Genomic DNA, 15,396 nt, shown 5'->3' with positions numbered 1-15,396 from the left:
TTTATTGGCCAAGGAAGCCGGCGTACAGCTTCCAGGTCATGTGGCCAGCAGGACTAAGCCGCTTCTGGCGAACCAGAGCAGCGCACGGAAACACCGTTTACCTTCCCGCTGGAGTGGTACCTATTTATCTACTTGCACTTTGATGCGCTTTCCATCTGCTAGCTTGGCAGAAGCAGGGACCGAGCAACAGGAGCTCACCCCATGGGGGGGATTCGAACCACCGACCTTCTGATCGGCAAGTCCTAGGCTCTGTGGTTTAACCCACAGCACCACCCACGTCCCTATAACTGTAGCTCTATGTGGGGCCAATTACAGTTCCCAGGATCTTTTGGAAGAATGTGTTTTAAAATGCATGGTGTGTGCATAAGCAGCCTCGGGCTTTCTGAGCCAGTGTGGCCTAGTGGTTAGAGTGTGGACTCTTATCTGGAAGACCAGGGTTCAAATCCCCACTGGGCCATGAAGCTCACTTGGTAACCTTGGGCAAGTCACGCTCTCTCAGCCTAACCTACCTCACAGGGCTATTGCGGAGATTAAATCAGGAGGGAGAGCAGCAGGTGGGTCACCTTGAGCTCCCTGGAGAAAAAAGTGGGATATAAATTAAAAATAAATCCTTAGGCGCCTTGCGCGCAATCCAAGCAGAGACCAAGGCGGGCGGGAGCCTTTTCTGAAAGCACCAGCCAGCTTCTGCTCACACAGCTATAAGCGCGCAGCATTCAATTCTCTGGATCGCTTCCCCCCACCCCATTGGGAAATAACCCCCCCCCCTTGAAATCGGTCAGAACCCCCCAGCTAAAATGTTTAACTGCTAAGCTGATGGGAGGACAAAGTAGGTGTCAACTCCGAGCAAACTTCTTTGGGAGCAAATCCCACCCGAAATAAATTGGGTGTCTAAGAAAACGGATAGGATGGGGCTTCTGAAATCAAATGTGCAGGAGGCCCCACTCCGAAAAATATATAAATAATTTTATATCAGACCAGCTTTCTGGGGATGGCTGTGTTAGCTCGGCGGGTACAGCAAGAGGCTCTTCATCTCAGGGTCGTGGGTTCGAGCCTCGCCTTGGACAAAAGATTCGGGCATCGCAGGGGGTTGGACTAGATGACCGGCGTGGTCCCTTGCAGCTCTACAGTCCTCAAATTCTGTACTAAAACAATTCAGAAACTCTAGGGCTTCGTCTCTAAGGACAACACCTATTGCAATAGAGTGGTATTTACTCCCAAGTAAGTATGCAGAGGCTCGATCTGCAAGGGGCCGGAAAGATAAAAGTTGGATAAGGATGGCCACAATCCATCCCATCAACAGCGCAGTCGAATATATATCTACTCAGCCCTGTTGAGTTCGTTGGGTCCTTACTCCCCGTTGTATAGAACTGTAGCCTCAGTACGTAGCTCCTCTTAGAGAATATGTCACAGTGCGGGACTTATGCGGCACCAGTAAACTTAGCAGCTTGTGGTAAAGAGACCCGCTTAGCTGTCCGTTTCTTTTGCTTCTAATCAGAGATGTCAGGGGCGATTCCCCGACACACATACACCAAAAAAAAAAAGTTGTACCACCATATGAAAAAGATATCTGAGCAGGTTTGTTAAACTAGGTCCCTTTCAGGGAACACTGGTATGTTCTGAAAAATAAGGACAGTGCAGAATAGCACTTGCTGGGCACAACGTCGTCTAATCTCTCCTCCTCCCTGCCACAGAGCAGAATGACTTGCTCGTGAAATAGGCCTGCTACGTCGTCTAACCTCCCCCTCCCCAAAACAAGTCGGGCTGAATGCTCACGAAACAAAAACCCGCCTGGAAGCGACCTTTTAAAAGGATGGATTGGTTTACTGCGGCATAAACTTCTGCGAGAACCCAGTCCGCAAGACGCAGGGAGATGGGTTGTATATTTAAATTACTTATTGGATTTGTATACCGCCTTCTCTGCCAAGACACCCAAGGCGGTTTACAATTTAAATACTAAAACAAATGGATTATCTTAAACGAAGGCGGACAAGAGTCCTCGCTTGCCAGCTGCGTACTCCTGGTTTGTGGGCTCCCTGGTGCGTAGGTTCCCTTGCTCCTGCCTTCCCTCGGGGCACGCAGATCTTCAGCAGCTCCCCAGGCAAGGGGAGAGTTCAACGCGCGTTTACTCCCAGGCAAAGAGGCGCAGGCTCGCTTGCTCGCTGCAACAGAAGACTGGCCACCCGGTCCGGGAGCTGCTTCGCTTTCCAGGGAGAAAAAGCACAGGCTCCGTTTGAAAAAGAGAGGCAGAGGAGAGGGAGGGAGGGAGAAGTCTCCATTGCGGATTGGGACAGCTGTCCTTTCTGTTCCCTACGTTTCACGAGCCTCCCCCCTAACATTTCTCTGCCCACCCCCCGTCTGCGCTTGGGAGAGAGAGATTCTCTGGCCGGCTCCGAACCAAACATGCTCTTTGTAGAAAATGTGCGGGCATCTCTGCTTAACGGTGCCTGCTTGTCCTGTCTGGGGCGGGGGGCTTCGGAGTCGTTCTGGAAATAACCAAACCACACACCCCCAGACCCGGAACGCAATATTATGTCAGGCCCTGAGCTGATAGTTTAACAGGAGGTGAACCCTATTAACCTCCCGCCCCGGTGTTTTTTCGCGTTTGGCCTTAAATGAAGCTTGAAAAACAAACACGTTAACTTGAGAAACTCCAGCTTGAAACACCACCGGTTTTAAGGAGTCGTTAAAATAAACCGGACCACTCGCCCTTACCAGGGACTAGAAGCCTGTCTTTAAAAAATTATATCGGTTTGTTTTGCCACTTATTACCCTTTCCCTTTCCCCGCCTCTGGTAGAGGCGCTCAGAATTTTAAAACGGTTTGGGCTAAAATGTAAGGACTGTATACATGTGAGAGAGTTTAAAATACAGACAGTAACTTTTCCCACCACTTTCGCCGAGCATTTTTGCCTTTACTCGGAACTGAGTCCAAGTAAGTTACTGGGGACTTACTCCCCAGTAAATGTTTAGGAATTAAGCCTTAATTCTTCCCTCGCTGTTCCACTTAAAAATAATCCAGCCGATTCTCAAACGCGCAAGCACGATTTTTAGAAGACCCGCCTAGAGAATCTTGCTTCGTAATCAACTCTACTAAAATCAGTCAAGACGAAGAAGCAAAGAAAACCGCTTTGGAGTGACCCAGCTCCAAAGGATAATAAAATCGCTGATAATAGAATCGTGGTTTATTTTTCTACATTGTAGATGGGCGAAATCAAGTTCTAGACCAGCAGGGATCAGAGCAGAACTACGTCGAGCAAACTCGCCCTGGCCGGACCTAAGCCTTTCGAGGATTTGCAATTGTAATTCTATTTAAAATAGACGTTTAGAAATTTGACAACCCGCTATTTTACACCCCCCCCAAAAAAAAGGAGTCCGGAAGGGGTTAACGGTTCGATTCACAAGCTCAGAGCCTCCTTAACATATGCGTGGACTTCAGATCTGCAGACCCTGAATACAGACCCTAAAACCGCTTACAGCCAGGGTTTTTTAATTTAAAGAAATTAAGCTGTGTATCAGTGCTGCTAATAAATAAACACGTTCCCTGGAACGTGACCCCCGTTGAAATCAACGGCGCTGACCTTTTCTTAAAAAAGGAAATCCGTTTCAGATAGAGGGCTTCTTGGGGAAACCACGATCGTGGCTTTCAAATCCAAAAACCACGCCCCATAAACCCCCCAACTCACTTATGGAGGCCCGGAATGTGGGCCCAGGAATGTGGGCAAATAATTCTGAAACCAAACCGAAATCAATGCGAAGAGCATTTTTCCTCATTGAAACAATCGCCGAGGTTTTAGGAAGTCGCCCATTCCGCCGCTCCATTATTTCAGCCCTACCAATTCAGAACAAAAGCAGCCATTGACTTAGACTAAGCTGCCGGATGGTATGAACCCTAATTCTCGCGAATCTGAGAGACAAACTGGGGCATCAGTTTCCTTTCCCCGTAAGTAAGTCTTTGGTTTTTTTTAAATCAAAACAAAAAGCTCGCCCATGGAGAGATTCCTTTCAAATCCAGACTCTCTGCTTTCCTAAATGAACGTTTTCCAAATTGTACTTTTTACTGCAATCCTCGCATGCATGTTTATTCAGAGGCAAATCGCATCGAGTCCAATGGGACTCAATCTCAAGTGACTGCGTATAGCATTTTAGATTTAGAGTGGCAATGTCACGCTTTGCTCGCTCACTTTTATGCGGGGCGTCCACATGAGGTAGTGCTTATCTCATAGCCAGTCTGTATTTTTCCCCCATGTCCCTTCGGTTAGCTCCAAAGAGGCTGGAAAGGAATGTGTGTACATGCGCTGTTTAAACGCAACAACTGTGTACATCTACATTTTCCTACAGCGAGGTTTACTTCTGAGCAAACACTCAAAGCGACAGAAACAACGCTAAGCAACTTCTGTTGTGCCTGGGGGAGGAAATTCATGTTTATGTATTAGTTAAAAGAGTTCTTCTAACACGATCAACAATTATAAACTGTGCCATCCAGGTAGAACTTAGGGGGCAGAAGTCCAGGGACCCACTCAGAAGAATGAGCAGGAGGGTCCCCAAACACGTATCTATAGAGTCACCGTAGGACTGTGAAGTCCAGAGTCAAATGTTAGTTAAACTTAACTACTGCCAAGTAAAGTAAGTAAACAGAGTGTTCTTTTGTGGAAGTTTAAAAGGGGTTGGTATTCTCTTTCTGACACGGCTACATAACTTCTAGACCAGTTACTTTAAAAATCGCCTCCTAGGAAAGGAAAAACCCTTGATCTAAAAAGGCTGGGCAAGATCCAGGCAAAGCCAAGTTCGCTGGAAATCGCCTAGATTCCCCTGGGAGAGATCAAGTTGCTTACACACCATACATTGAAAGCACACACACCCAACACACAAAAGTAATCACGGGAACTGCAGTTTGTTCAGGGTACTGGAGATTCTAAGGTGTAAACTAGGGTTCTCAGGACTAGGAAGGTGTTTTAAACGTACTTTAAATGTATGACATTTTGATAAGAAGAGAGGGGGAAATCAATGCGGTGGATCGTGCCCAGTGCCTGCCAGCAGGTGTTCGGCTTCACTCCTTGCTGCAGAGGTGTAAACAGAAAGGGAAAGAGAGCGGGGGCGACTGGACACAGAAAATTATGACCGGTTTGGCTAATAATTCCTACCGAACATTCTCGGCAGGAGACGGTGGTAGACTTGGCAGGCTTTGTTCCTTTCTGCTCACGGTTTGTTACCAGCAAACATATGCAGGCGTTTCTGCTTCCCGAGGAACAGCCGGAGAGAGAGAGAGAGAGAGAGAGAGAGAGAGAGAGAGAGAAAGAGAGAGAAAGAGAGAGAAAGAAAGAAAGAAAGAAAGAAAGAAAGAAAGAAAGAAAGAAAGAAAGAAAGAAAGAAAATAAATTCCCCCAAAGCGTCAGACCCAAATGGGACTCCAGCGCACACCAAAGCGGCTCCTCTCCAAAAAGGTTATGGGGCTGACAAGCCAGATCTGGAGCTCCTTGCTCTAACAAAATAAAAGTGAGCCCGTGTGCCGCGATTGGGAGACCAACGATATTTGCCACGCTGGTTGGGATCAGATTCAAGGCCCCAGCTAGCCTTCCCCCTCTCTCCGCATTCTTGCCATAAAAATAAGTTAGGGACTGTGATTCTTCAATCAATTCCCCTTTGAAACCAGCGGGGCTGATCTACCAACTGCTGGCCGTATACCCACAGAGGATGTCACCCTAAAGATTCTTGGCTAGTGAAGAACTGAACCTTGCTGGGTCTTACTTCCGAGGAACTAAGCGCAGGCTTGAACTTTCTCCCGATGCGAAAGCGGAGGTCTGTTTATAGCGCCTTGGGCGGCGTTCATTGCCTCGGCAGAAACCGCTCCATAGTCGGGGCCCCAACGGAGCAACAACTCCCAATAATTTCAACTTAACTGAATTGTGGGTTGTTGCTGTAAGAAAACCGGAGCATAATATACGACAACTCCTGCTGGGACAGGAAAGTTGAGGGTGGCCGTGTGTGTTCAAGTTAATTTATGCGACCCTCCCAACAAGTAGGTGTTTCATTTAGTATATACACAAAATTTAAAATGCAAAAAATAAAATTAAAAAATGCCCAGCATTTTACAAATGAATGTTTAAATTATGCTGTACTAAGGCTTTAACGAAACAAAATACTTTTTTAAACAAACCAACCTATTTTTGTTTTTATTGTGTATGTATATATGCTATATATATGTGTGTACTATATAGAGAGAGAGTTTGAGAGGCCTGCTGGGGCGAATCCTGAATTTATTTTACTTCCCTTCCGAAGGCATGAATAGAAAGCGATGACTAAACAGGCGAAATCCCATCATTTCCCCCGCTCAAAATAAAGTACTAACAAAGCTCCGTATTGATATAACCCCCTCCCTGTTTTTTTTCATATATATTTTAAGCAATGTAAACACACGTTTGCCTCTCCGCGCTTCCCCACACATTTATAAGAGGCTTTCTCTGTTCTGCGCTCCCAACTCTTCTTTTCTTTTCCACACTGAGACAAAACGCAGAGCTTCCCTTAAAGAAACACAAATGACTGAAAGCAGATTACCCTGAAAGAGTGAAGTTTTTAAATATATATTTTCTTCCAGAAACAGGCCTATAAAATGTTTCCAACCTATCTATCCCCCGAAGGGAATTTGAATTCATTCCTTAGGAACTTTTTTTTTTTAAAAAAGCATTAAAACGGCATTGAAATTCTGAACTTTAATTTTCTGCACTGTGGTGGGATGGTAGAAAGAAAGAAAGAAAGAAAGAGAGAAAGAAAGAAAGAAAGAAAGAAAGAAAGAAAGAAAGAAAGAAAGAAAGAAAGAAAGAACCGCATGTTGCGAAACCCACATTTTACGCGACTCAACAGAGATTAGAACCCAAACTCCGGACTATGAAAAGAAACGACGCGTATTTAAGATTTTAAGCAGATTTTGCGCCAGCTAAAATATTAAGATATATAATTTTAAAGCGTGCAGCGTATCCCTGTGGAAGTTAAAATCTCCGCTCAACTGCCGGGATCTCAACGTTTAATTCTGATTTTTATACATTTTTTTTCTTCCCAAAATAGGGAATGAACCCTGGTGGTCACGCGTTGACCCCTTTGCACGTTACAACTCGCAAACCAAGTCAGGCCAGGCGAGCTGCTTCTACCTGAGCGAAGGGTTTTAGGAATCGAGCTTGCCTCTTCCGCCGAATCAAAGGGAGACCGCTGACGCCCCCACCCGAAACAATTTATTTAGGTGAAAATGAGTCCTCGTTAAATCAGCCGGAATGACAAGTACACGTTGTTGCGTTCAGGATCAAAGTGGATCAGCCAGTTTTGAGTCCAATTACGTTTAGTTAATTTGTGGGCTACCACCTTGCGGGAAGCTATTTTAAAGTTATAATGGGCAGCAAATTATCGGAAGGAAATGACGAGGAGGGTAGGGTGGGGCGGGGCGGTAGAGGGAGCGCAGGCTGCGATCCTAGGCGCGCACACACACACTTTGGAGCACTTCTCATTCAACTCAGTAGGACTTCTTTCTGCGTAAACGTGTACAGGATCTATGAAACCATTACAGCGCTGCTTTTTAAAAATACACATTGTGCATATATGTAAAGATTGGGTCTCAAGAAAGAGTTTTGGGAGGATGAGGGTTGATTAAGACTGTTAATGAACTAATCATTTAATCATCGCATTATGATGATAATAATGATCCTCCACACCTATTTTTCAAATCAAAAAGGTTTCCACCAGCGTTAGCCTGTGCTACTGAGAACTGTAAAGGGGATTTTTAAAAAAGCAAAGAAACCAGCAACATTTTGGGTCAGATAAGCCGAGATGTCGCTACATGAAATCCGGAGTCAATAAAGTGAAGGATCCTGGATCACATAGTCTCACTTGGAAGTAAGCACCGCTGAAGGAGGAGAGGCGGGCACGAGCGAAAGTGGTTGGGATCGGGGCGTTTAGGGACGAATTCGTTCCTTAGTAACTCCTGCACTTAACCAAAGCCACAGCAAGAAGAGCGTAAGGAAAACAATGAAGCGGAGGGTGAAAAAAATGCCACAAGCAAGCAAAGGGAGGGGGGGACCTAGTGGTATTCACGGCAGGAACGAAGAATAAACTCCAGGAAGTCGATTAAAAGTCCCAACGCGCTCAAAGGCTTTTACTATCCAAAGCGCGCACAGAATCGCAGCCTTAACGCCGCAATCCTCGGCGTGTCTTCTGCTCAGAAGAAAGCACAACAGCGCTTGCAAGTTTCAGCAGGCATAGGACCGTAGCCTTCCCTCCTTCCCAGTCCCCCCAGATTATATTTATGTATTCAACGGGACATCCCCAAAGCGCCCAACTGTGGCAGGATCGTGATAATAATAATAATAATAATAATAATAATAATAATAATAATAATAATCGCCTTAAAATAAATAAATATTGCCTGCCCATCGGGGCAGAAAGCACCTGAGAAGGGATCTTTCGAGGAAGAAGTTTGGGGGTGAGGAGAAACGGCGGCTCCCACTTCCTCGGAAGGAAGCCCCTAGCGCCCCACGGAGTCCCATCATGCTATCCTTGCTCAGAGTAGCCCCATTGAAGTCAACGGACCTGACTCCCTTAGGCCCGTCCATTTCAAAAGGCACCACGAACGAAAGCCTTTCCCGATCTCCTCTGAGCAAGACCCCCCCCCCCATTTACTCCAGACTAGGAAGCCTGGAGAGGCCGGGAATCAGTGGCGTAGCGTGGGTTGTCAGCACCCGGGGCAAGGCAAGTAATTTGCGCCCCCTAACCCCCAGATGTTGCGCCCGGTGCGGCCGGCCCCCGTGCACCCCCCACGCTACGCCACTGCCGGGAATGGCATAATTGGAAGGGACCGTCCGGGATCATCCAATCCAACCCCCCCTCCCTGCGTGCAAAACAAAAAGGGGGAGGAAGGCGCAAGGGGCTCTGACCTGCCGGCCTTGGTGACGATCATCTCGGTGCCCAGCTGGTTGAACTCGTCCCACAGCGCCTTCATCTCCAGCTGCACGTTGACGTTGGCCACTTTGGGGTTCTTCTTGACCGGCGCCTTGGCCGAGGCCGGCGCCGATCCCCCTCCGCCGCCTCCCCCTCCGCCGCTCTCGGGGGTGTCGGAGCCCGGCGGCTGCGGCGGCGGAGGAGGGTTGGCCCCGGAGCCGCCTGGGAAGGCGTAGCCGAGCTGCTGCGGTTGCTGCTGCTGCTGTTGCTGCTGCTGGCTGGCGTGGTGGTGCTGCGGCGCCGGTGGCGGCGGCTGAGGCGGCGGGTGTTGCTGCTGCTGCTGCTGCTGCTGCGCCGAGCAGGGCTCGTAGTGCGGCGGCTCATGCTGCCCGTACGGGTCCCCCGGTGACGGCGAGAGGTGGTGGTAGCCGGCCGCGGCCGCCGCCGACGCGTTGAGGCTGCTCAGGCTGTTGGCCGTGAAAGCGGCGACGTCGCAAAAATGGGACAGCTGCGTCAGCCAAGGGCTGGAGATGGCTGAGATCATGCCGGAGGAAGAAGAAGAAGAAGAAAAGAGAGAGAAAAAGGAAGGAAGGAGCGGGGGGGGGGGGAGAGAGAGAGAACAGCGGGCGGTCAGGTCGGTTGCACGCTCGCTTCCCGGAGCTGCTCGCCCTCCTGAGGTAAACTGGGCCGCGGCGCCACAGCCGCCTCAATTTATAGCGCCCCGCCGCTGAGGGAGAAAGAGAATGGAGGCCCCTCTCTCTCTCTCTCTCTCTCTCGGTTGACTTGGCCTCTTCTCTTCTCTCTCTCTCTCTCTCTCTCTCTCTCTCTCTCTCACCCCCCCCTTAAAAAAAAAAAAAGCGCTCGGCCAAGTTCGCCTCAGCGCCGGCGGGCTCGCTCCTGCGCTCTCGGTGGCGCGCCTGCGCGCGCACCAGAAACTTTACAGCTTATCCCCGCGGCTGCTTCTCCTCATAAACGCGCCGGGGGCTCTCCGAGGAAGGAGCGCGAGGCGGCAACCGCCTCGGCTCCGGCTTCTACGCCGGAGAGACGCTTGAGAACTGAACACCGAGAGAGAGAGAGAGGCCCAGAAAAAGCCCCCCCCCCCCCCCGCGCTCTGAAGGAACGAGCTCCTTTTCTCTGGCGTTTTCTCGCTTCCTCGAGAGAGCGAGCGAGCGCTACTGACAAGAACTCCCTCAGACTGCCTCTCTCTCTTTTTTCTCGCGCTGTGGCGCTCCTGACTGACTGACTGACAGACGGACTGAGTCATTCCCCCGGGGACTGGGGGGGGGGGTGAGCACGGCGGTGGAGAGGCCTGGGCGCGCGCGCCACGCTCTCCTATCTCCTCCTCGCGCCCAGCCCAGCAGGGGACGTCCCTCCTCCCACCGCCAAACTCTTTCTCCCCCCCTCTCGCGCTTTGGCTTTTGGCCTCGCCCCAGAAAGGGAGAGGGCGAGTCAACCAGCCCGGCCGTCAGTCAGCCAGCGAGCGCTGGCGGCTGGCTGCCCGGGCAGGGCTCGGCACCTCCGCCCCCCCCCTCACCCTCTTTGTCCCCCTCATTTTTTAAACGCCCTGCTTTGCTTCCATTTTCTCCTGACTTGGCTGTGAGGCGGCCTCTTCTCTCTCTCTCTCTCTTTCTCTCAGCAGAGGGCCTCCCTCTTTTCGCTGCCACCAAACCGGTTCTTACTTTCCTTCCCCCCCTCTCCCTTCTTCTTCAATGGCGATAAAGGGGAGCCCCTGCAGTTAACGCGCGCGCTTTTCCTTGCCTCGGGAGCCGCGGAGTGATTGACAACCGGGAAGCGCGCACGCGCTTGGAGGGGGTGGGCTTTTCCTGGAGCTCTCCCTTGGCTCGCTCTCCCAGCTTTGATGCAAGCAGAAATTTACATGCAACCTCTTAAAAAACATAAAAAAAACCCCACAACCCACTTGCATCTCTTCTCATCCACCCCGATTTCCTATTATACTGCAAATTAATTATCTGCATATTATAGATGCGCAAACTCATCCAGCACCACTGCAGCTTTCCTACCCATTCAAACAGGCTCGTTTTTAACCCAGGACCTCTGAAACTTCAGCAAGCGCCGGTCCACAAATCTCTTAAGCCGTATACTGGAAGCAAAAGCGAGGGGCCTTATTTGAGCTCTTAACTCGGTTTAAATGGCCAGGAGGACTTGTACAGGAATCCCCTCTCCAACCCGAAATTGTCCGAATTAGGCCCCCCGATCTATACAGTTTTGAGTGAGGTTTACTGTCCTATATATGAGATTGCAGTACTAATCCGGATTGCGGGCTCGCTAATATGTGAGCACAGTATTGGAGAGGGTAGGGGGATAAATTCGCTGTTGCTAACCCAGAGTCAGATCACTGATCTATCTAGTTCAATATTGTCCCCAATGACAGGCAGCGGTTCTCCAGGGTTTCAGAAAGGGAACTTTCCCAGCTCTACCCGAGATGCCCGGGACCTTCTGCATGCAAGGCAGACAGATGTCCTACCACTGAGCTTTGACCCCCCCCCCCCAATGCTCAGCACGATGGAAGGAATGGAATGGTATTGGTTTCAAGAAGAGGTATTATTATTATTATTATTATTATTATTATTATTATTAGATTAGTTTGGGAAGTTATTGCTATTATTAGATTGCCGTGGGAAGTGCATTTCCTTGGAAGTCAAGTTCCAAGGAAACCATAGAATTATTCGGATTCCTCTGTTCGGATTTAAAAATAAAATTAAGATTAAAGTTATTCCTGCGGAGAATACTCACTGAAATCAGACTGAGTGGGCATCTTTTCCTACACGACTCTTTAGATATCCTATTCAATGGAGTTTACTTCCTTTCAAAAAAAAATGTTCCTGCAAGAGAATTGGGTTACTAAGAAATTTGGGGAAAGTTGGCAGGAATCTCCTGCCGAGGTTGAATCCCGCTATATAATGAAATAGCGAATACACAATAGAAGTTTTATTGTTGTTTAAGTTCAAGGAAGTATAGTCTGTTTTAAAAGTAACCTTTAAAAAGCAACTTTTTAAAAAGTTCTCATGGCTTATTTTAAGATATAGTGTGGAAGCCCGTCGTATTATTCAGAGCTACTCTTGGACACCTCCTCAAGCCAGGAGGTCTCATACTGGAGAGAGAGAGCCATGGAAGTGAACGGGAACAGCGCAGTACCACATCTCTCCCATTCACTTCCGTGGGGTTCCTATAGGTGACCTTTCCGGGAAGTTTAATTAATTAAATTTTATTTGTATCCTGCATTTCCACCAGCTAGTTCTCCCAGGCGGTTTAGAAACACGTGCTAAATCCATATTGCGTCCTGCGTTATTCGCTTGCTGTTTAGCACTGTGTCCTTGCTGCGCTGTAATACAACATATAGCCTTTATTGCTCTGGTCGTCTGGATGAGCCCCCAGTCTCTCCCCCCCCCACACAAATGGAATATTTGAAACAGAGAACTCTCTCCGCCACTCTCCAATTAAACGACTTTATTGATTTCAGCTACTCTGTGGCCTTGTAGAAAATCGCCTCCTGGCTTTGAACCTGCCGGGGTTTTTTTAAAGTTCTAAAACCATTGTTTTATATTTTCTATAAGCGCCATATGACTTCTATACCATAACACTGCTATTTTATTTTCTTTCTGATTATTTGTATTTCTTCCAAGCTCTGTAATCTCGTGAATTAATTCCTCCCCGCCAAGGCTAACGCCCCGTTGAAATGAACCGGGCTATCGCAGTGGAATCTAGCACAAGTTCATTTTTCTGTGTTTATTTATAGTAAACTTTTTTTTAACTTAAATGGAACTGGCTTCCAAGTTAAGTGATTAAGATCTCTGTATATAAAATATAACCCAGTGTTTACCATATTTACCGGGAAGCAAGACTCAAACGTGTTTTATGTCAGCTCCACAGAACATTAGTGTGATCCTGTGTGTATAATCTGCATCGTATATGGGAACCATCCGGTCATTCATTTATTCCGAAGTTTCAGCCATTTATTTTTCAATGCGTGTTAAGACTTCACCTCTTCCCACTCAAAGGAACGGGACTTTAAAAAGTCCTGTGGTTAGATTTGCATTCCCTTGACTTTTCTTATGTAGAAGGGAACTATTATAGTTCCTTGTAAATTTAAAAATAAGAATAGAAATTAATTATAATTCAATAAAGAGAATAGAATAGACCTATATGTCCCAAATACTCAACTTTCTCTTGTTCTTACAGGCAAATTAGAGAGAGCTTCTCCCCCTCTCCTCCCAAACACACACGTGGTCCCTTCCTGACTGCGCTGCAATCGCTGCTAATAACTCCATAGCTCAGGGCTACTTTGCTAATTGACAGCGAAGCAGCACATTACAAGCATGTGTCTAACCTAGATTTACTATCGATTTGAGAGAGCCTGTGGTTTGTTTGTTTTTTCCGTGGGCGGTGGCTCCAGTTGCTAACGTTATATGTGCCACCCAAATGCCACAGATGCTTTTACTCGGAAGTCAACCCCACTGGGTTCAGTGGGGCTGACGCCCAGGTAGGCTTCTGTTTCGGGACTCCAGTCTCGGTTTCTTTTAGAGGAGAGTCGTTTTCCAAAGAAAAGACGCCGGGCGGGCAAGCAAACCAGAAGAGGTGGTGGTTTAGTTCCAAGTAGATCGGTTAACTTAAACAAAAGTACGGACTATATTTTTTTTTTTAAGAACCCCAAACAGAACTGCAATGTTTGCTGCTCACAGACCCATCTGCTCACACGGTGAGTTTAATGCTAAGTGACTTGGTAATGCTGCACAGCATTCATCATAATAGTAATTATTATTGTTGTTGTCGTTAATTATTATGAATTATAATGGGTACTCTAAGCAGAACCCATTGAAACTAGTGGGCATGACTAACAGGTTCATTAGCTCCTTTGGGTCTTCCCTGAGTATATCTCCGCTGGCTACAGCCCGGAGCTGGAGGATCCGGGGGCGCTTTTTGCTGCGGATCTCCATTGGGGAGGTTATATATGAGGAAGGGTCGTTCGTGGCTTAGCGGCAAACGGCATGCTCTGGAGGCAGATGGCTCCCCAGTCCAGTCCCCTTAGGATCTGGAAAAATCTGCGCTCCAGACCCCCGGAGACCCAGTGCCAGTAAAAAGTGTTTAGAGGAACCGCCGGTCTAACTCGGCAGCAGGCAGCTCCCTAAGTCCAGAAGCCCCCCAAAACTCGCGTTATTCCTCGGCGACAAAGCGCCACGGAAAATAATATACGCGAAACAAGGCACATTTTCATTGCGTGGAAGTTCCCTGGAGGTAGGGAGCCGGCGCAGGGCAAGCGGAGGTGTGTCTACTCGGAAGTAAGCCCAGGCACCTTGAATTCCCAGGTGTCGGAGTGCGGGCCGCAGAGGGACTGGCGTGCTGCGTTTTGCTTTGTTTGAGGCTGTTGTCAAAAGGTTTCCTTCCTGCAACACAGTCCCTTGGGCCGTCTCCGGGTCTCCGAGCGCGGCAGAGCTGGGTTACTCTAAGCGGGAGAAGAGTATCCGAGCAAACTGTGTGAGTGTCTGTGGGCGAGATCCCCGGAGCTCCCTTCGCCCTTGACCTCTGGGTGCTTGCTGCGCTAAGCAGTGGCTGAGGGGCGCCACATATTTTTGCAGACATCCACTCTCCCCTCCCCACAAACTAGTTGATTTATTTATTTTTTAGAAGCAAATTTCTCGAGCCTCTTCGCCGCTTACCTTCCATGTCCCGGGTAACGGCGCTAAAATGCATCCTCCTCCGGGCGGCGGCGGCGGCGGCGGCGGCAGCGGAGGGGCTGTAAGGTCTGCGGAGGCCCCCCCCGACGGCGGCGGCGGCGCTGGGCTCGGAGTCCAGCGCAGCGACTACAACCTCCTCCTCGTCGTTGTCGTCGTCTTCTTCTTCGTCGCCGCCTCCTTTTCCCTGGCGCTCAGCGGCTGAAATCAGAGAGGCGATACTGAACGCGTTGGCCTTGGGGGATAGGGGGCTCGCGTCGTCCATAGGGGGGCAGAGAACCGCCGAGCCCGGCTGGAAACGGCTCGCCCGTCGGGGAGATCAGCGCGCCAGGGCCAGCTGCGCTGGGACGCGCGCGGCGCGCATGGCAGGGGCCCGGCGGCGGCCCGGCGGCAGAAACTGCTGCGGGAAGAGAAGGAGCCGAAGGAAGTTTCCGAAGCGGCTCCCCCACCCCTCTCTCCTCTGCCCTGGCCCTTCCCTCCCCCCCCCCCTTTCCAGCAACCCATCGCCGTTCCCTCCTCCCAGCTGGCGGAAAGTGGCTCCGCGAGCCTTGGCCCAACCCGAAATCTCCCTCCTCCTCCTCCTCCTCTGCCACCTCGTTCCCCCTCCCGCTTGCCCCCCCCCCCCGCACCTCGGATCTGCAGCCGGCCCAACCACGTTTACTCGGAAGTAAGCGCCGCGCTTGCTCAGGGAGGTTTACCTCCAGGTAAAGCCCTTAGGATCAAGTGGAATTTTATGTTCTTGCTTTCTCCACCCATCTCTCCCGCATTCTTTCTCTTTCCCCAGCAAGG

At 49.4% G+C, this 15,396-nt stretch overlaps 1 protein-coding gene across 2 annotated transcripts in view; it reads right to left on the bottom strand.

The window, feature by feature from the left end:
- The window catches only part of TBX1 (T-box transcription factor 1), a 45,507-nt gene extending 30,554 nt beyond the window's left edge, over positions 1–14,953 (bottom strand). Inside the window, exons 1-2 of one of the 2 annotated variants that reach the window (XM_083717273.1) lie at positions 14,593–14,953; positions 8,914–9,451 (exon numbers count right to left, since the gene is read on the bottom strand). In XM_083717273.1, the coding sequence (XP_083573399.1) occupies positions 8,914–9,451; positions 14,593–14,872 (818 nt within the window). In that variant the 5' untranslated portion in view covers positions 14,873–14,953. The remainder of the gene's footprint in view (positions 1–8,913; positions 9,452–14,592) is intronic. The other variant, XM_083717274.1, reaches the window with a different exon arrangement.
- Positions 14,954–15,396: the final 443 nt, after the last annotated feature.

Source organism: Podarcis gaigeae, assembly GCF_964106915.1.
Source record: "Podarcis gaigeae genome assembly, chromosome: 16".
Lineage (NCBI taxonomy): Eukaryota > Metazoa > Chordata > Lepidosauria > Squamata > Lacertidae > Podarcis > Podarcis gaigeae.
This window is presented reverse-complemented; position numbering and strand designations above follow the sequence as displayed.